At 51.2% G+C, this 20,454-nt stretch overlaps 2 protein-coding genes across 3 annotated transcripts; one reads left to right on the top strand and one right to left on the bottom strand.

Annotated features, from left to right (window-relative positions):
- Positions 1-1,827: 1,827 nt before the first annotated feature.
- LOC100284715 (uncharacterized) lies at positions 1,828-3,462 on the top strand. The gene is given in 1 exon segment (NM_001157610.2): positions 1,828-3,462. A coding segment is annotated over 1 exon segment (1,245 nt). The 5' UTR covers positions 1,828-1,892; the 3' UTR covers positions 3,138-3,462.
- Positions 3,463-3,756: 294 nt separating this feature from the next.
- On the bottom strand, positions 3,757-6,178 carry LOC100277230 (uncharacterized). Of its 2 annotated transcripts, none has more exons than NM_001150861.2 (4): positions 5,865-6,031; positions 4,755-4,816; positions 4,467-4,571; positions 3,757-4,218 (listed from the first exon to the last, which is right to left on the bottom strand). In NM_001150861.2, the coding sequence occupies exons 1-4, from the start codon at positions 5,947-5,949 to the stop codon at positions 4,078-4,080; spliced, it is 393 nt and encodes a 130-aa protein (NP_001144333.2). In that variant the 5' UTR covers positions 5,950-6,031; the 3' UTR covers positions 3,757-4,077. The 2 variants fall into 2 exon arrangements, with proteins under 2 accessions (NP_001144333.2, XP_008651235.1); XM_008653013.4 differs by having other exon boundaries at positions 3,817-4,218; positions 4,445-4,571; positions 5,865-6,178.
- Positions 6,179-20,454: the final 14,276 nt, after the last annotated feature.

The following is a 20,454-nucleotide window of genomic DNA, read 5'->3' on the forward strand; positions in this document are numbered from 1 at the left end:
GCACGAGTTCCTTTATGGGACTTGCTTTCCGGGTCAGCCTAGCACGGTCGGGTCTGTGTAGTGTTGTGCTTATGCAGCGAGTGGAGCCCGTCGGGTGACACGGCCCGGCACGGTTAAGGGTTCGCATTTATCTATGTCGGGCTCAAATGGACAGGACTAGAACATGATTGGGCTAAGTCAGGTCGTGCCGCCCGTTTGGACATCTATAGATATCACCTAGCTTGGAGTGCAATTTTGGCTTAGCAGTTAGCAGTGCAGTTTTTTGAGTAAGTACACAATATAACTCGCTACTATTGTACGTACCTGCTAGTGCAGCGCAATTTTGGCCATGGGCTTCGATGAGAAATTCATCCGTGTATGGGAATACTCTACTTCGTACACTGCGCCGCTGGTTATTTAATCAAGTCACGGACACTTGAAAATTACCAGCAGGTACGCGTGCAGTTATACGTATGTTCATGCATGGAGTTACACCAACAGTACACATGAATACAAATGGATATGCATATTGTGTTTTTTGTCCTGGCAACGCATGCAAGCTTTTCGGCATGTAGGGATGTCTACAACAGATTAGGTATATAATCGTGTAAAATATTATTTTGTACTATATATAACCTATATTAATTGGTTAGAGTGAAGTTTGAAATATATGATTTAGAGAGTAAAGTTTGAAAATAGATGATGAGATTATGGTAAGCTGCTTCCTAACGCGCGTCTACGTATATACATGGCATGCGTCTAGCTAGCTGCCATCGTTATTCATTCCGGTCACATGCAAGTGTGAACTCAATGCAATAATGCAAGGATGTTTATGAATGGTGCTAGGAATTGAGCCGGGTCGGTCTAGCTTGACTCGGGTCCATCGTGCTTTGGATCAAATTAAATAGGCTAAGGCCAAAAAGATTAAAAAATTGGTCATCCCGAAGTATAGAATTAGTGGTCTAGTCCAGTCCCAAAACATGTCGTGATTTTGTTGGACCGTGTTAGTCCAAACTCGACCTGTATATTTGAACCACATAAAATCCAAATATTACAATCACACAAAGTCCATAACTTACTAAATTAAAGATATTAAACAATATAAGCAACAATAGACAACATAAAGTCCAAATATTATAACCACAATAAACCTATACCTTACTAAATTAATGAATTTAAACAATATAGGCTTTGCTTCATTGGGCGATGTCGGTCCAACCACGGCGCATGCATGTGTGTGCCGCGCTGGGACTCGATGGGCCCGAATTTAAGGTCTAGTCTAGGCCTGCCTTTGGACCTTGTTAGACCACACCATATTATTTCGTGTCGGCCATACTTTGAACTCTTGTTTTTGGGTGGTGCTCGTACTGGACCAAAAAGCTCGGCCCATATTCTCATCACTATTTATGAATGGATATATACTCCTGTTCGGTGGTAGCTGGCTGGAACAAAAGAATTTCAGCCCTTGTATTTGTTGTGATCGAATTGAACACGCGGTACTGTATGCACGTACTAGTGTGTGTCACTAACTGACTGTACTAACGGCGGATCACTCTATTGCTTCCATCCAATTCGACGTTCCATCACTTTCGGTTCGTCCAGCGTAAAGAGCGTAACTCCAATGACTAATCTAGGCACATGGCCGGCTGGGACGGAGGAGACTCCAGCATTCACTTTCACTGGATATATATGTCGGTGTGCACAACTGCGCATGCGATTCATTGAGCCAGCACCAGCCGTACTCATTTTCTTCCTAGCCCGCGAGCGAGGGGGCACCGGGCACGTGGACACCCCTCTCGGTATCCGATCGATCCACGATATTTATCACCTCCAATCCACCTCGTAGTCGTATTCTGTATGCATCAGCCAGCAACCATCAGCAGCAGCAGCAGCAAAGAGTCAGCTAGACAGACGTGCCGGGGCTCAAGATGATGCTGGTCGCAGTACTGCCGTGGGCATCATCACCCGTGCCGCCGATGAAGCTTTGCAGCGGCAAGAGGACGGCGAGCGCGATGCCGCTGGCGGCCAAGAAGCGCTCTGCTTCGTCGGCACACCACCCAGGCCGCGGCCGTGCCCTAACGGCAGCGACGGCAACGGCGCCCGCCTCTTGCCATGACGACGAGCAGCGGCCGCGGCTGCAGACCCTGGACCTTCTGCGGTTCCTGGAGGAGGACGGGTGGGTGGAGGACCAGATGCTGTCGCTGCTCACCCCCGTGGACGAGGCATGGCAGCCCGCCGATCTCCTGCCCACCTTCGCTGTCGCCGCAGAGGAGCAGCGGGTCCAGGTGGCGGAGCTCCAGGCCCGCGCGGCGGGCGTGCCCGACGAGCTCCTCGTGTGCCTCGTGGGCAACATGATCACGGAGGAAGGGCTGCCCACGTACATGACCATGGGGAACCGGGTCGGCCCGGCGGAAGGCGTCACCGACGCCACCGGCCGCGACGGCCACGGCTGGGCTCGCTGGCTGCGCGGCTGGACCGCCGAGGAGAACCGCCACGGCGACCTGCTCAACCGCTACCTCTACCTGTGCGGCCGCGTGGACATGCGCCAGGTGGAGAGGACGGTGCACCACCTCCTCCGCCGCGGCATGAGCATGACGGAGCCCTCCTGCCCCTACCACGCGTCCATCTACGGCGCCTTCCAGGAGCGCGCCACCTTCGTCTCCCACGCCCGCACCGCCAGGCGCGCCGCGCTCCACGGCGACGCCTGTCTCGCCAAGCTCTGCGGGGTCATCGCCGGCGACGAGAAGCGCCACGAGGTCGCCTACACCAGGGTCGTCGCCAGGTGCTTCGAGGCCGACCCCGACGGAGTGGTGCGGGCGCTCGCGGCCGTCATGCGAGCCAAGGTCACCATGCCCGGCGAGCGAATGACGGACGGCCGCGACGACAGCCTCTTCGACCACTTCTCGGCGGTGGCGCAGCGCGCCGGGGTGTACACGGCGGCGGACTACGGCGACATGGTGGAGCACTTCGTGCGCACGTGGAGGGTGGCGGGGCTCCAGGGGCTGTCTGGCGAGGGGCGCCGCGCGCAAGACTACGTGTGCGGGCTGCCGCGCAAGATCCGCAGGATGGAGGAGCTGGCCCACGACCGTGCCGCCCAAAAAGAGGCCCAATCTGTCAGCATCAGCTGGGTGTTCGACAGGCCCGTCCGTCTGCACTGAAGGAAAGTTGAAGGACATACACCAATCCTCAACTGAAGCCCCAATCACTACTACTACTACTGGAGGCGTTGGAAATGCACCTTACTAGTTAAATGCTCCTATATTCTAAGTTTTCTATATATATCATATAAATATCATATAAGTAAGCTTTATTTTAATAAAACCTAAAATATATGTGTTATTGTTGGTTAGATAGATGCTAATGTGAAGCCAACGATCAAAGTTCAAACCCCCACTTTATACACAATAAATTGTGCTTTATATAGTAGAGATATTGTAACCGAGCTTGGCTGATATGCAGTGTACAACTATAAATGTGAACTTCTCCCTCCGTGACATACCAAATGACAAGTCATTGCAACAAATTTAACCAAATTTCTATAATAAAATAATAGCATTTATGATATCAAAGATTCTTTATTCTTTATATTTTTATACTATACTTATTTGATGTCACGGATCTTAATAATCATCTATAATTTTGATCAAACTACTTGAGATGTTTTGACTCTAAAAAGAAGGTACAACGACTCATAATTTAGAACGAACAGAGTGTATATATAAGACTTAGTAAGTTTTTGTGGCAAATATAAAGCTTGAATAACTATAACTGCATACCCCCTCCGATTTTTTTATTAGACATTTGTTAGTGTAAATTTGTACTATCTCACGTCAAATAAAAAATGGAGGTAGTACAATATTAAGAATGAAATTGTTGCTAACCTCTTTTTTTTTTGTGACCCGGAAATTGGTAACCTCTTGTTGATTTGCGGAATTCATTTGGTCATCAACCGTGCAACTATATTTACATATATCAAAACACTGAGTGTAGTGTAGTATGCTAAAATCAGATCCACCCATCCATCACCCCTCACGTCACGCAAGGAAGCTCTACAGACAAATCATACCTCTGAGAGTACAGCACCTTTGCACAGGTTAATTACTTGTATTTGTCCATTATCCTACGGGCCTCTTCAACAGGGTCCTCCGATGGGTTGCCCATTGCTTCATCCAGCCTAGAGCCGGATGCCTCCTTTGGGTTCATAGCCAGGAAGCTGAGATATATAAGGCCCATCATTGCCTGCGACCACAGGACCCGTCAATTTGATCGTATCAAGTACCATCAAAACTGAAACATAAAAGACTGGAATGTTGAATGGATAATGGATAGTCTTCAGCTCTCGTAAATATGTCAATTATTGGAAGTGCAGTGTACATTCGCTATTTGTCAAGTAAGCTACTGCAGGACTAAGTGCCATTCAATATTGTGCACAGCGCATTGATCGTCAATGGCAGGAGAATCGTACCGCAAATGTCGTGACTGCTTACCAGAACAAATAATGCAGTGGACACAATGGATTTGACAAGGAAAAAGGCGACTGACACAGCAGCAAAGGCAACACCTATCCTGGCAATTGGTCGTGGAACTGAACCCTGGCAGACATAAGAGGGGGATAATCAGTCCAATTTCAAATCTTAAAGAAAAACCAGGACTAGAGTCTCTTGTTGTCGGTATGTTTTCTTGAGATCGAAGCTTCAGTAAGAAAACATTTTCTTCAGAGCTAAGAGGATGATGGATGATAGCTTAAGAGATATGAATGGCCAAGGAATACATACTGGGACAAGATTACTTCCTGCCTCCACAGCATCGTTACCGACCCTCCATGCTGTTTGAACAGCTGTTATCATATATGTAGTGTTAAGAGAATAACAGAACATATATTTCATTGCGTTAAGAAAATCAAACCAGCATATATTGCTCCGAGTCCTAGGAGGATAATAAAAAAACTACAGAGGCATCCATAGAAATATAAGTGACCTAACATGAAGGCATCATGGACAAAATCAACAATGAGTCATTAGGCAAGTCAATATTCGGTATAGTAGGCAAGACAATATTCGCACTGAGTACGGTTTGCCGCTCATACTTGATGCTTGGTCCTAAACCCTGAAAGCTGAGCACAGGAGCAGCAATGCATCCTGAGCGGTGAGGAGTGGAGAGCCAGAATTTTAGTACTGCACCCGAATCAGAATCAGATTACGGCATGTACAAACAAGAGCCCCTGGCTCGGTTTTTCAAGTAAAAGAGACGTCTAAAAAACTACATCATACAACCCTGAGTCGTTAGAACATTCATGTAGTTAAGAGACTATGTATGGAAAATAGTGAAGACTGAAGAGTCGTCTCTTTTTTTTTGCACTTAACCACCCATCAAAAGACCTTTCAATTAATGGGGTTGTACATGCCCTTATTGTGTGTTTGTTGTGCCAGAAAAACTAGGAATAACAAACCGACGAATGTTTTTGCTGACATGAGGCATCCAACCCTGTTGTCCATTAATCTGCAGTGGTGACTTCAGAAGATCCAGTAATCCCCCTGAATCCCCGATGGTTTCGAGATTTGCGATTTGCGATCACAATCTATGGATTAGTTGTAACGAGACGCAGAAACAGACACACAAGTGATGCTGCAAGGTTGAATAAATAATTTGTTTCAGATATGGTGCATATAGTTTGGCAAGTATAGCCTCCGTTCCCGTTTTGGTTTTTTTAGGTCCACAAATTTTATCATTTTAGTAGGTATATCTGCATTGTTCTAGACAGAGGTTGGTACGCAGTTAGCAAGAATAATACTCCGCCTGGCAAGATGGAAACAAAATAACGGCATACAGGTCGTCCTCGCAAGTCGCAACAAGAAGAAAAGAGTAAAATACACGCGGTACGGTACCTCTGGAGAAATCGAGCTGCGCGTAGGCGACGAAGAGGCGCGGCTTTGGATGGATGGGACTGGGAGGCGGCGCCCGCCGTGGCATGTGGATGGAGATAGGGGCCGCGAACGGAGGGAGCGGAGAGGATAAGATTCTCCGGCGAGAGGCGGTCGACGGAAGCCAGGCGGCTGCCACGGTCATGGCCATGGCGAGGGCGGAGAGTTGGAGAAAGCCTGTGTGGTGCGCCGGGCGCCGCTGCCCGACGAGCCGAGGTCAGAACGGACGGACGGAACTGGGATAGGGCTGAGCCGCTGGGCTGTCAACGAGCCGAACTCGAACGAGCCTGGTTTGAACTCGGAGCTCGGCTCTAGTAGGCTCCTCACTTTCTCAGCTCCAACTCCAGCCTCCGTCCGCTGTTTTTATGTTACCTATATAAAAAATTACGAAATCTTTCCCCAGAACCAGTGTTGCGTTACCTGCTTGGATTTGGTATCATTCGAGCTTTCGCAACTCCTGTCAGTCAAATTAATTAATACTCGCTCTATTTTAAATTAAAATTCGTTTTAGATAATAAAATTGATTCATTTAATATTTGATGTATATATTTTATATATGTGTCTAGATTTGTCATCGTCTATTTAAATATAGACATCTACTTAAGTATGGAGGAGGGTACATATAAACGAAAGTTTATAGAGGAGCGCCGATGGAAGGAGCTTAAGTGGTAGGAGCGTCGGTCGTAGAAGGAGGAGCATTTGGTCTATATGGATATGGAGGAGGATATGAACAAGGAAATTGTCGGGGACCATAATTAGGAGGATATGAACAAGGAAATTGTCGGGGACCATAATTAGGGGTACCCTCAAGACTCCTAATTCTCAGCTGGTAACCCCCATCAGCATAAAGCTGCAAAGGCCTGATGGGTGCGATTAAGTCAGGGATCAGTCCATTCGAGCGACTCGATCACGCCTCGTCCGAGCCTAGCCTCGGACAAGGGCAGCCGACCCCAGAGGGTTTCCGTCTCGCCCGAGGCCCCCCTCCAACGGCAGACACATCTCCGGCTCGCCCGAGGCCCTGCCTTCGCTAAGAAGCAACCCTGACTAAATCGCCGCACCGACCGACCGAATCGCAGGAGCATTTAATGCAAAGGTGGCCTGACATCTTTATCCTGACGCGCGCCCTCCGGCAGAGCCGAAGTGACCGCCGTCACTTCGCCGCTCCACTGACCGGTCTGACAGAAGGACAGCGCCGCCTGCGCCACTCCGACTACAGTGCCACTCGACAGAGTGAGACTGACAGGCAGTCAGGCCTTGCCAAAGGCACCATAGGAAGCTCCGCCCCGCCCGACCCAGGGCTCGGACTCGGGTTAAGTCTCGGAAGACGGCGAACTCCGCTCCGCCCGACCCAGGGCTCGGACTCGGGCTAAGTCCCAGAAGACGACGAACTCCGCTCCGCCCGACCCAGGGCTCGGACTCGGGCTAAGACCCGGAAGACGGCGAACTCCGCTCCGCCCGACCCAGGGCTCGGACTCGGGCTAAGACCCAGAAGACGGCGAACTCCGCTCCGCCCGACCCAGGGCTCGGACTCGGGCTAAGACCCGGAAGACGGCGAACTCTGCTCCGCCCGACCCAGGGCTCGGACTCGGGCTCAGCCCCAGAAGACGACGAACTTCGCTCCGCCCGACCCCAGGGCTCGGACTCCGCCCTGGCCTCTGCCGACGACCTCCGCCTCGCCCGACCCAGGGGCTCGGACTCGGCCTCGGCCATGGAAGACAGACTCGACCTCGGCTTCGGAGGAGCCTCCACATCGCCCAGCCTAGGGCGCAGGCCAGCCACGTCAACGGGAAGCGCCATCATCACCCTACCCCCAAGCTGACTCGGGCCGCAGGGAACAAGACCGGTGTCCCATCTGGCCGGCTCCGCCAGATAGGCAATGATGGCGCCCCGCACGCTCTGTGACGACGGCGGCTCCCAGCTCTCTTACGGAAGCAGGTGGACGTCAGCAAGGACTCGACCGCTCCAACAGCTGTCCCTCCGCCAGGCACCGTCGCTCCTCCGACGGCCACGACATCACACCAGTAGGGTGCCAAGATCTCTCTGGCTGCCACATTGGCATGTACTTAGGGCGTCAGCTCTCCCCCGCTAGACACGTAGCACTCTGCTACACCCCCGTTGTACACCTGGATCCTCTCCTTACGCCTATAAAAGGAAGGACCAGGGCCCTCTTAGAGAGGGTTGGCCGCGCGGGGACGAGGACGGGACAGGCGCTCTCTTGGGGCCGCTCGCTTCCCTCTCCCGCGTGGACGCTTGTAACCCCCTACTGCAAGCGCACCCGACCTGGGCGCGGGAAGAACACGAAGGTCGCGGGATTCCCACCTCTCTCACGCCGGACTCCGGCCGCCTCGCTCTCTCCCCCCTTTGTGCTCGCCCACGCGCTCGACCCATCTGGGCTGGGGCACGCGGCACTCACTCGTCGGCCTGAGGGACCCCCGGTCTCGAAACGCCGACAGTTGGCGCGCCAGGTAGGGGCCTGCTGCGTGTTGACGAACAGCTTCCCGTCAAGCTCCAGATGGGCAGTCTCCAGCAACCTCTCCAACCCGGGATGGTGCTCTATCTCGGGAGCCTTGAGTTCATGTCCTTCGACGGCAGCTACGACATGATACTCCTTCCACCGCCGCGCGACAACGACAATGGCGGCCGACAGCCCGCCCTCCGGCGGTGGAATCGACGACGTCTTCCCCGCGTGGTGGAAGAACGACTTTCGAGCTCGCCCCGTCCTCTCCCCCGCCAACGGAGGAGGAGGCGGGACAACCAAGGCCAAGCAGGAGGCCGCGCCTCGTCGGCTGTCGAGCGAGTCGACGTCCCTAGCGCCCCAACGGGGGGCGCGTCGGGCGTCAACCTCGCGTTTGAGACGAAGGCGAGCGCCGTCTCCCCGCGACACGCCAAACCCGAGCAAGTGGACGACGCCAGCGCGCTTGCGAAAAGCTTGCAGGACGTCGCCCTCGTACCTGAGGCAACGGTGCAGTCAGTCCTCGACGTGACTTCATCGCCGCTTGACGACCAAAAGGTACCGACCGATTCCCATCCTACGTCATTTGGACTCAGCCTCAACCCGCCTAGCGACCTTGCTTTGGCGGGCGCTCTCGTAAAGGCGAGTTCAAACCCTCTGGGGTTTCGCATGCGGTCGCCTTGGGACCGGTTGACGGACGTCTCGACCTACGGGCCCTCTGGGTCCGAGGAAGACGACGATCCCAACATCTGTTGGGATTTCTCTAGATTTGGCAACCCCAGTGCCATGCGGGACTTCATGACCGCATGCGACTACTGCCTCTCCGACTGTTCCGACGGTAGCCGCAGCCTCGACGACGAGGACTGCGGCCCAAGCCGCGAATGTTTCCACGTCGAGCTAGGGGGTCCCTCCGAAGGCAATCATCTCGGCATGCCGGAGGACGGTGATCTCCCTAGGCTGGTGCCTCGCGCTGACATCCCGCGGGAGCTAGCTGTGGTCCCCGTTCCGGCGGGGGGTTACGACCCACAGCTCGAGCAAGTCCGCGGGGCGCAGGCCAGGCTCGACGAGGGAGCAGGAGCGCTTGAGCCGATCCGCCGGGACGTCGGGCAGGTATGGGCGGGTGAGAGCACCTAGAGGGGGGGTGAATAGGTGATCCTGTAAAACTTACACTTATAGCCACAAAAACTTGGTTAATCGTTAGCACAATAATTGCCAAGTGGCTAGAGAGGAGCCAAGACACAATAATCACGAGAAATCAATCACAGAGATGACACGGTGGTTATCCCTTGGTTCGGCCAAGTACAACACTTGCCTACTCCACGTTGTGGCGTCCCAACGGACGAGAGTTGCACTCAACTCCTCTCAAGTGATCCAATGATCAACTTGAATACCACGGTGTTCTTCTTTTCTTTGATCTTTTCCCGTTTGCGAGGAATCTCCACAACTTGGAATCTCTCGCCCTTACAATTGAATTTCACAAAGAAGCACGGAGTAAGGGAGGGAAGCAACACACACAAATCCACAGCGAAATGCGCACACACACGGCCAAGAATCAAGCTCAAAGACTATCTCACAGTTTCTCACAAGAACGGAGCTCGAATCACTTAGAATCACAAACGGATGCGCAAAGACTGAGTGTGGATGATCAAGAATGCTCAAGGGTTGCTTGGTGTACTCCTCCATGCGCCTAGGGGTCCCTTTTATAGCCCCAAGGCAGCTAGGAGCCGTTGAGAGCAAATCTAGAAGGCTGATCTTGCCTTCTGTCGTCGGGCGCACCGGACAGTCCGGTGCACACCGGACACTGTCCGGTGCCCGATTTCCTTCCTTAAACAGCGCAGTCGACCGTTGGTGATCTGGGAGCCGTTGGCGCACCGGACATGTCCGGTGCACACCGGACAGTCCGGTGCCCCCTTCCGACCGTTGGCTTGGCCACGTGTCGCGCGCAGAATCCGCGGCCGACCGTTGGCCCCAGTCGACCGTTGGCTCACCGGACAGTCCGGTGCACACCGGACAGTCCGGTGAATTTTAGCCGTACGCCGTCGGCGAATTCCCGAGAGCGGCCTGTTCGGCTGAGGCAGCCTGGCGCACCGGACACTGTCCGGTGCACCACCGGACAGTCCGGTGCCCCATACCGAAACAGCCTCTTGGCTGTACACAGCCAAGTCTTCTCTTCTCTTCTTCTTTCTGTTTCTAACACTTAGACAAATATATTAGTACACAAAACCAATGTACTAAGACTTAGAAACATACCTTTGTTGAAGATTTGCACTTTGTTCATCCATGGGCATTGATTCACATTTAAGCGCTTGTGTTGACACTCAATCACCAAAATACTTAGTAATGGCCCAAGGGCACATTTCCCTTTCAATCTCCCCCTTTTTGGTGATTTATGCCAACACAACATAAAGCAAATAGAACAAGTGCAAAATCACTTCAAATAAAAACTCAAATTGGTTTTGATTCAATTTGGACATATATGGATCATCCTTTGCCACCACTTGGTTTGATTTTGCAAATCAAACTCAAATCTCTATTTCTATGTCAAACACACATGTTGAGGCATAAAGAGAGTCATTCCAAAAGAGATCGATCAAGATTTCAAAAACTCCCCCTATTTCCCATAATCAACACTTCTCCCCACAAGAAACCAACTTTTGACAATAGAGACAATAAAAGACAATAAAAGCTTTTGACAAAACAAAAGTTCTATTCTACTATTTTCAAAATTTCTCAAGTGGTAGCTGATCCATTTATCACTTTGGCCTTTATTTTCTCCCCCTTTGGCATCAAGCACCAAAACGGGATCAATCTTGGCCTCTTTAACCCCTTTGCCTCACCAAAGTCTTCAATTAAGAGCAAATGGCAATAAGATTTCATGAGATGAACTTGGAATTAGTTACCCTCTCATCGGAGTGCAGTGGAAGTCTTTCATGGTCCAAGTCCACCTTTTCCCTTTCAATCCTCCTTCGAGACTAAATCATCAAACTCAAGCACATGGTTAGTCTCAAAGGGTCAAGTTGTAACACATCTCCCCCTAAACATGTGCATCACTTTGCAACGGACTTGTGAGGTCCAGGAAGTGTTTGTACAACTTGAGCACCACAATAAGCAACAAAATGCAGAATGAACATGATCAAAGGCATAAACACACGTATGCTACAGTTCAATCCAAGTTCCGCGAATCTAAGACATTTAGCTCACTACGCAGCCTGCAAAAGGTCTTCTCATCTAGAGGCTTGGTAAAGATATCAGCTAGCTGGTTCTCGGTGCTAACATGAAACACTTCGATATCTCCCTTTTGCTGGTGGTCTCTCAAAAAGTGATGCCGGATGTCTATGTGCTTTGTGCGGCTGTGCTCAACAGGATTTTCCGCCATGCGGATAGCACTCTCATTGTCACATAGGAGTGGGACTTTGCTCAGATTGTAGCCAAAGTCCCGGAGGGTTTGCCTCATCCAAAGTAGTTGCGCGCAACACTGACCTGCGGCAACGTACTCGGCCTCAGCAGTGGATAGGGCAACGGAGGTTTGTTTCTTAGAGTTCCATGACACCAGGGACCTTCCTAAGAATTGGCACGTCCCTGATGTACTCTTCCTATCGACCTTACATCCAGCATAGTCGGAGTCTGAGTATCCAACCAAGTCAAAAGTAGACCCCTTTGGATACCAGAGCCCGAAGCAAGGCGTAGCAACTAAATATCTAAGAATTCGCTTCACCGCCACTAAGTGACATTCCTTAGGATCGGATTGAAATCTAGCACACATGCATACGCTAAGCATAATATCCGGTCTACTAGCACATAAATAAAGTAAAGACCCTATCATTGACCGGTATGCTTTTTGATCAACGGACTTACCTCCTTTGTTGAGGTCTGTGTGTCCGTCGGTTCCCATCGGCGTCTTTGCGGGCTTAGCGTCCTTCATCCCAAACCTCTTTAGCAGGTCTTGCGTGTACTTCGTTTGGGAGATGAAAGTGCCGTCCTTGAGTTGCTTCACTTGGAACCCAAGGAAGTAGTTCAACTCGCCCATCATCGACATCTCGAATTTCTGCGTCATCACCCTGCTAAACTCTTCACAAGACTTTTGGTTAGTAGAACCAAATATTATGTCATCGACATAAATTTGGCACACAAACAAATCACCATCACATGTCTTTGTAAAAAGAGTTGGATCGGCTTTCCCAACCTTGAAAGCATTAGCAGTTAAAAAGTCTCTAAGGCATTCATACCATGCTCTTGGGGCTTGCTTAAGTCCATAGAGCGCCTTAGAGAGCTTACACACGTGGTCGGGGTACCGTTCATCCTCGAAGCCAGGTGGTTGCTCCACATACACCTCCTCCTTGATTGGCCCGTTGAGGAAAGCGCTCTTCACATCCATTTGGTACAACCTGAAAGAATGGTGAGCGGCATATGCTAGCAAGATTCGAATTGACTCTAGCCTAGCCACAGGAGCAAAAGTCTCCTCGAAATCTAAACCTGCGACTTGGGCATAACCTTTTGCCACAAGTCGAGCCTTGTTTCTCGTCACCACCCCGTGCTCGTCCTGTTTGTTGCGGAACACCCACTTGGTTCCCACAACATTTTGCTTGGGACGAGGCACCAGTGTCCAAACTTCATTCCTCTTGAAGTTGTTGAGCTTCTCCTGCATGGCCAGCACCCAGTCCGGATCTAGCAAGGCCTCCTCTACCCTGAAAGGCTCAATAGAAGAGACAAAGGAGTAATGCTCACAAAAATTAACTAATCGAGAACGAGTAGTTACTCCCTTGCTAATGTCACCCAGAATTTGGTCTACGGGATGATCCCTTTGAATCATCGCTCGAACTTGGGTTGGAGGAGCCGGTTGCGCTTCTTCCTCCATCACATGATCATCTTGTGCTCCCCCTTGATCAAGCGCCTCCACTTGAGGTACCTGTTCGTCACCTTCGGTTGGGGGATGCACCATAGTTGAGGAAGAATGTTGATCTCGTTCATCTTGTTCCTGTGGCCGCACTTCTCCAATCGCCATGGTTCGTATAGCGGCCGTCGGAACATCTTCTTCATCTACATCATCACAATCAACAACTTGCTCTCTTGGAGAGCCATTAGTCTCATCAAATACAACGTCGCTAGAGATTTCAACCAAACCCGATGATTTGTTGAAAACTCTATACGCCTTTGTATTTGAGTCATAACCTAACAAAAACCCTTCTACAGCTTTGGGAGCAAATTTTGAATTTCTACCCTTCTTCACAAGAATGTAGCACTTGCTCCCAAATACACGAAAGTACGATACATTGGGTTTGTTACCGGTTAGAAGCTCATATGACGTCTTCTTGAGGAGGCGATGAAGGTAGACCCTGTTGATGGCGTGGCAAGCCGTGTTCACGGCTTCCGACCAAAAACGCTCGGGGGTCTTGAACTCTCCAAGCATAGTTCTCGCCATGTCGATTAGCGTCCTGTTCTTCCTCTCTACCACACCATTTTGCTGTGGTGTGTAGGGAGCGGAGAACTCGTGCTTGATCCCTTCCTCCTCAAGGAACTCCTTCACTTGAAGGTTCTTGAACTCGGACCCGTTGTTGCTCCTTATCTTCTTCACCTTGAGCTCAAACTCATTTTGAGCTCTCCTTAGGAAGCGCTTGAGGGTCCCTTGGGTTTCAGACTTATCCTGCAAAAAGAACACCCAAGTGAAGCGGGAAAAGTCATCAACAATAACTAGACCATACTTACTTCCCCCTATGCTCAGATAGGCGACGGGTCCGAAGAGGTCCATATGCAGCAGCTCCAAGGGTCTTGAAGTGGTCATCACATTCTTGCTGTGATGCGCTCCTCCCACCTGTTTACCTGCTTGACAAGCTGCACAAGGTCTATCTTTTTCGAATTGCACGTTAGTCAAACCTATCACGTGTTCTCCCTTTAGAAGCTTGTGAAGGTTCTTCATCCCCACATGTGCCAAGCGGCGATGCCACAGCCAGCCCATGCTAGTCTTAGCTATTAAGCATGCATCTAGACCGGCCTCTTCTTTTGCAAAATCAACTAAATAAAGTTTGCCGTCTAATACACCCTTAAAAGCTAGTGAACCATCACTTCTTCTAAAGACAGACACATCTACATTTGTAAAAAGACAATTATATCCCATATTGCATAACTGACTAACAGATAGCAAATTATAACCTAGAGACTCTACTAAAAACACATTAGAGATAGAGTGCTCATTAGAAATTGCAATTTTACCTAACCCTTTTACCTTGCCTTGATTCCCATCACCGAATATGATTGAATCTTGGGAATCCTTATTCTTGACGTAGGAGGTGAACATCTTCTTCTCCCCCGTCATATGGTTTGTGCATCCGCTGTCAATAATCCAGCTTGACCCCCCGGATGCATAAACCTGCAAGGCAAATTTAGGCTTGGGACTTAGGTACCCAACTTTTGTTGGGTCCTACAAGGTTAGTCACAATTTCCTTAGGGACCCAAATGCAAGTTTTGTCTCCCTTGCATTTTGCCCCTAATTTCCTAGCAACTATCTTCCTATCCTTTCTACAAATAGCAAAGGAAGCATTTAAAGCACAATAAATTGTAGAAGGTTCATTTACTACTTTCCTAGAAGTATGAATAGTATTCTTTCTAGGCATGTGATGAATAGCATTTCTCCTACTTCTACCATGCATATAGGAAGAACTAGAAGCAGTCATGGCATAAGAATCATAAGCATGTGAATCAAAAGCACCATAACTTCTAAAAGCATTTCTAGAGTTTTTCCTATCATAATACAAAAAGGCATGGTTCTTTTTAGCACTAGTAGCCATAGGGGCCTTCCCTTTCTCCTTAGCGGGAATGGGAGCCTTATGGCTTGTTAAGTTCTTGGCTTCCCTCTTGAAGCCAAGCCCATCCTTAATTGAGGGGTGTCTACCAACCGTGTAGGCATCCCTAGCAAATTTTAGTTTATCAAAATTACTCTTGCTAGTCTTAAGTTGAGCATTAAGACTAGCTAATTCATCATTCAATTTTGAAATAGAAACTAAGTGTTCGCTACAAGCATTAATATCAACATCCTTACACCTAGTGCAAATTTCAACATGTTCATCACAAGAGTTGGATTTTTGTGCTTCTACTAGTTTAGCATTTAAGTCATCATTAATGCTCTTTAATTTAGAAATTGAATCATGGCATGTAGACAACTCACAAGCAAGCATTTCATTTCTCTTAATTTCTAATGCAAGGGATTTTTGAGCCTCTACAAACTTATCATGTTCTTCGTACAAGAGATCCTCTTGCTTTTCTAGTAGCCTATTCTTCTCATTTAAAGCATCAATCAATTCATTTATTTTGTCAATCTTAGATCTATCTAATCCTTTAAATAAGCATGAATAGTCTATTTCATCATCACTAGACTCATCCTCACTGGAAGAAGCATAAGTAGAGTTTCGAGTACTTACTTTCTTCTCCTTAGCCATGAGGCACGTGTGATGCTCGTTGGGGAAGAGGGATGACTTGTTGAAGGCGGTGGCGGCGAGTCCTTCGTTGTCGGAGTCGGACGAGGAGCAATCCGAATCCCACTCCTTTCCAATATGAGCCTCGCCCTTTGCCTTCTTGTAATTCTTCTTCTTTTCCCATTTCCCACTCTTCTTTTCCTGGTCACTATCATTATCGGGACAATTAGCGATAAAGTGACCAATCTTACCACACTTGAAGCATGAGCGCTTCCCCTTCGTCTTGGTCTTGTTGGGATGCTCCTTGCGACCCCTTAACGCCGTCTTGAAGCGCTTAATGATGAGAGCCATTTCTTCATCATTAAGTCCGGCCGCCTCAATTTGCGCCACCTTGCTTGGTAGTGCCTCCTTGCTTCTCGATGCCTTGAGAGCAATGGGTTGAGGCTCGTGGATTGGACCGTTCAACGCGTCATCGACGTACCTCGCCTCCTTGATCATCATCCGCCCGCTTACAAATTTTCCAAGAATTTCTTCGGGCGACATTTTGGTGTACCTGGGATTCTCACGAATATTATTCACCAAATGAGGATCAAGAACGGTAAAGGACCTTAGCATTAGGCGGACGACGTCATGGTCCGTCCATCGCGTGCTTCCATAGCTCCTTATCTTGTTGACAAGGGTCTTGAGCCGGTTGTATGTTTGGGTTGGCTCCTCTCCCCTTATCATAGCGAATCTCCCAAGTTCGCCTTCCACCAACTCCATCTTGGTGAGCATGGTGACGTCGTTGCCCTCGTGAGAGATTTTGAGGGTGTCCCATATCTGCTTGGCATTGTCCAAGCCGCTCACCTTATTGTATTCTTCCCTGCACAAAGATGCTAAGAGAACAGTAGTAGCTTGTGCATTTCTATGGATTTGTTCATTTATAAGCATAGGGCTATCCGAGCTATCAAATTTCATTCCATTCTCTATAATCTCCCATATGCTTGGATGGAGAGAGAATAAGTGACTACGCATTTTGTGACTCCAAAATCCGTAGTCCTCCCCATCGAAGTGTGGAGGTTTGCCAAGAGGAATGGAAAGCAAATGCGAATTCGAACTATGTGGAATACGAGAATAATCAAATGAAAAGTTTGAATTAACCGTCTTCCTGTAGTCGTTGTCGTCGTCCTTTTGGGAAGAGGAAGATTCGTCGCTGTCGTAGTAGACAATCTCCTTGATGCGCCTTGTCTTCTTCTTCTTCCCATCTTTTCGTCTATGGCCTGAGCCCGAGTCGTTGGACTTGTCATCCTTTGGCTCGTTGACGAAGGACTCCTTTTCCTTGTCGTTGATCACGATTCCCTTCCCCTTAGGATCCATCTCTTCGGGCGGTTAGTCCCTTTCTTTGAAGAGAACGGCTCTGATACCAATTGAGAGCACCTAGAGGGGGGTGAATAGGTGATCCTGTAAAACTTACACTTATAGCCACAAAAACTTGGTTAATCGTTAGCACAATAATTGCCAAGTGGCTAGAGAGGAGCCAAGACACAATAATCACGAGAAATCAATCACAGAGATGACACGGTGGTTATCCCGTGGTTCGGCCAAGTACAACACTTGCCTACTCCACGTTGTGGCGTCCCAACGGACGAGAGTTGCACTCAACTCCTCTCAAGTGATCCAATGATCAACTTGAATACCACGGTGTTCTTCTTTTCTTTGATCTTTTCCCGTTTGCGAGGAATCTCCACAACTTGGAATCTCTCGCCCTTACAATTGAATTTCACAAAGAAGCACGGAGTAAGGGAGGGAAGCAACACACACAAATCCACAGCGAAATGCGCACACACACGGCCAAGAATCAAGCTCAAAGACTATCTCACAGTTTCTCACAAGAACGGAGCTCGAATCACTTAGAATCACAAACGGATGCGCAAAGACTGAGTGTGGATGATCAAGAATGCTCAAGGGTTGCTTGGTGTACTCCTCCATGCGCCTAGGGGTCCCTTTTATAGCCCCAAGGCAGCTAGGAGCCGTTGAGAGCAAATCTAGAAGGCTGATCTTGCCTTCTGTCGTCGGGCGCACCGGACAGTCCGGTGCACACCGGACACTGTCCGGTGCCCGATTTCCTTCCTTAAACAGCGTAGTCGACCGTTGGTGATCTGGGAGCCGTTGGCGCACCGGACATGTCCGGTGCACACCGGACAGTCCGGTGCCCCCTTCCGACCGTTGGCTTGGCCACGTGTCGCGCGCAGAATCCGCGGCCGACCGTTGGCCCCAGTCGACCGTTGGCTCACCGGACAGTCCGGTGCACACCAGACAGTCCGGTGAATTTTAGCCGTACGCCGTCGGCGAATTCCCGAGAGCGGCCTGTTCGGCTGAGGCAGCCTGGCGCACCGGACACTGTCCGGTGCACCACCGGACAGTCCGGTGCCCCATACCGAAACAGCCTCTTGGTTGTACACAGCCAAGTCTTCTCTTCTCTTCTTCTTTCTGTTTCTAACACTTAGACAAATATATTAGTACACAAAACCAATGTACTAAGACTTAGAAACATACCTTTGTTGAAGATTTGCACTTTGTTCATCCATGGGCATTGATTCACATTTAAGCGCTTGTGTTGACACTCAATCACCAAAATACTTAGTAATGGCCCAAGGGCACATTTCCCTTTCAGCGGGCCAACCCCCGGCCGGAGAAATACGTCACCTGCCCCAGGGTCTCCAGCACCGCGTCGCCGATGACGTCAGGGTCAGGCCGCCGCCCGCATCCAGTGGGGTCGGTCAGAACCTGGCTGCAGCAGCGATGCTCCTCCGCGCGATGCCAGAGCCATCGACCACCGAGGGTCGGCGAATCCAGGGGGAGCTCAAGAATCTCCTGGAAGGCGCCGCGGTCCGACAGGCCGAGAGCACTGCCTCCCGAAGGCAAGGATACCCCTCGGAACCTCATGCCGCGACTTCCCGATTCATGCGGGAAGCCTCGGTCTATATCGGGCGCACGCGCAACACCGCGCCTGCGGCCCCGGGCCGCCTCGGCAACGAGCACCATCATCGCGACCGTCGGGCCCACCTCGACGAGAGGGTGCACCGAGGCTATCACCCCAGGCGTGGGGGACGCTACGATAGCGGGGAGGATCGGAGTCCCTCGCCCGAACCACCCGGTCCGCAGGCCTTCAGCCGGGCCATCCGACGGGCGCCGTTCCCGACCCGGTTCCGACCCCCGACTACTATCACAAAGTACTCAGGGGAGACGAGACCGGAACTGTGGCTCGCGGACTACCGCCTGGCCTGCCAACTGGGTGGAACGGACGACGACAACCTCATCATCCGCAACCTCCCCCTGTTCCTCTCCGACACCGCTCGCGCCTGGTTGGAGCACCTGCCTCCGGGGCAGATCTCCAACTGGGATGACTTGGTTCAAGCCTTCGCCGGAAACTTCCAGGGCACGTACGTGTGCCCCGGGAATTCCTGGGACCTCCGAAGCTGCCGGCAGCAGCCGGGAGAGTCTCTCCGGGACTACATCCGGCGATTCTCGAAGCAGTGCACCGAGCTGCCCAACATCACCGACTCAGATGTCATCGGCGCGTTCCTTGCCGGCACCACCTGTCGCGACCTGGTGAGCAAGTTGGGTCGCAAGACCCCCACCAGGGCGAGCGAACTGATGGACATCGCCACCAAGTTCGCCTCTGGCCAGGAGGCGGTCGAGGCTATCTTCCGAAAGGACAAGCAGCCCAGGGCTGTCCATCGGAAGATGCTCCCGAGGCGTCTACTCCGCGCGGCGCCAAGAAGAAAGGCAAGAAGAAGTCGCAAGCGAAACGCGACGCCGCCGACGCGGACCTTGTCGCCGCCGCCGAGTACAAGAACCCTCGGAAGCCCCCCGGAGGTGCCAACCTCTTCGACAAGATGCTCAAAGAGCCATGCCCCTATCATCAGGGGCCCGTCAAGCACACCCTGGAGGAGTGTGTCATGCTTCGGCGCCACTTCCACAGGGCCGGGCCACCCGCGGAGGGTGGCAGGGCCCGCGACGACGACAAGAAGGAAGATCACCAAGCAGGAGAGTTCCCCGAGGTCCGCGACTGCTTCATGATCTATGGCGGGCATGCGGCGAATGCCTCGGCTCGGCATCGCAAGCAAGAGCGCCGGGAAGTCTGCTCGGTGAAGGTGGCAGCGCCAGTCTACCTAGACTGGTCCGACAAGCCCATCACCTTCGACCAAGCCGACCACCCCGACCACGTGCCGAGCCCGGGGAAATACCCGCTCGTCGTCGACCCCGTCGTCGGCGACGTCAGGCTCACCAAGGTCCTTATGGACGGGGGCAGCAGCCTCAACATCATCTACGCCGAGACCCTCGGGCTCCTGCGCGTCGATCTGTCCTCCATCCGAGCAGGCGCTGCGCCCTTCCACGGGATCATTCCCGGGAAGCGCGTCCAGCCCCTCGGACGACTCGACCTCCCCGTCTGCTTCGGAACTCCCTCCAACTTCCGAAGGGAGACCCTGACGTTCGAGGTGGTCGGGTTCCGAGGAACCTACCACGCGGTACTGGGGAGGCCATGCTACGTGAAGTTCATGGCCGTCCCCAACTACACCTACTTGAAGCTCAAGATGCCGGGCCCCAACGGGGTCATCACCGTCGGCCCCACGTACAAACACGCGTTCGAATGCGACGTGGAGTACGCCGAGGCCCTCGCCGAGTCCGAGGCCCTCATCGCCGACCTGGAAAG

Source organism: Zea mays, chromosome 7 (genome assembly GCF_902167145.1).
Source record: "Zea mays cultivar B73 chromosome 7, Zm-B73-REFERENCE-NAM-5.0, whole genome shotgun sequence".
Lineage (NCBI taxonomy): Eukaryota > Viridiplantae > Streptophyta > Magnoliopsida > Poales > Poaceae > Zea > Zea mays.

Bases quoted from the DNA above. Each gene is read 5' to 3' on its own strand.
- LOC100277230 (XM_008653013.4), bottom strand. From the start codon at position 6,051: ATGGCCATGACCGTGGCAGCCGCCTGGCTTCCGTCGACCGCCTCTCGC. The intron at 4,817-5,864 runs GTACCGTACCGC...ATATGATAACAG, and splicing joins GCAGCTCGATTTCTCCAGAG to CTGTTCAAACAGCATGGAGG. The intron at 4,219-4,444 runs GTACGATTCTCC...CTGTGGTCGCAG, and splicing joins AAGCAGTCACGACATTTGCG to GCAATGATGGGCCTTATATA.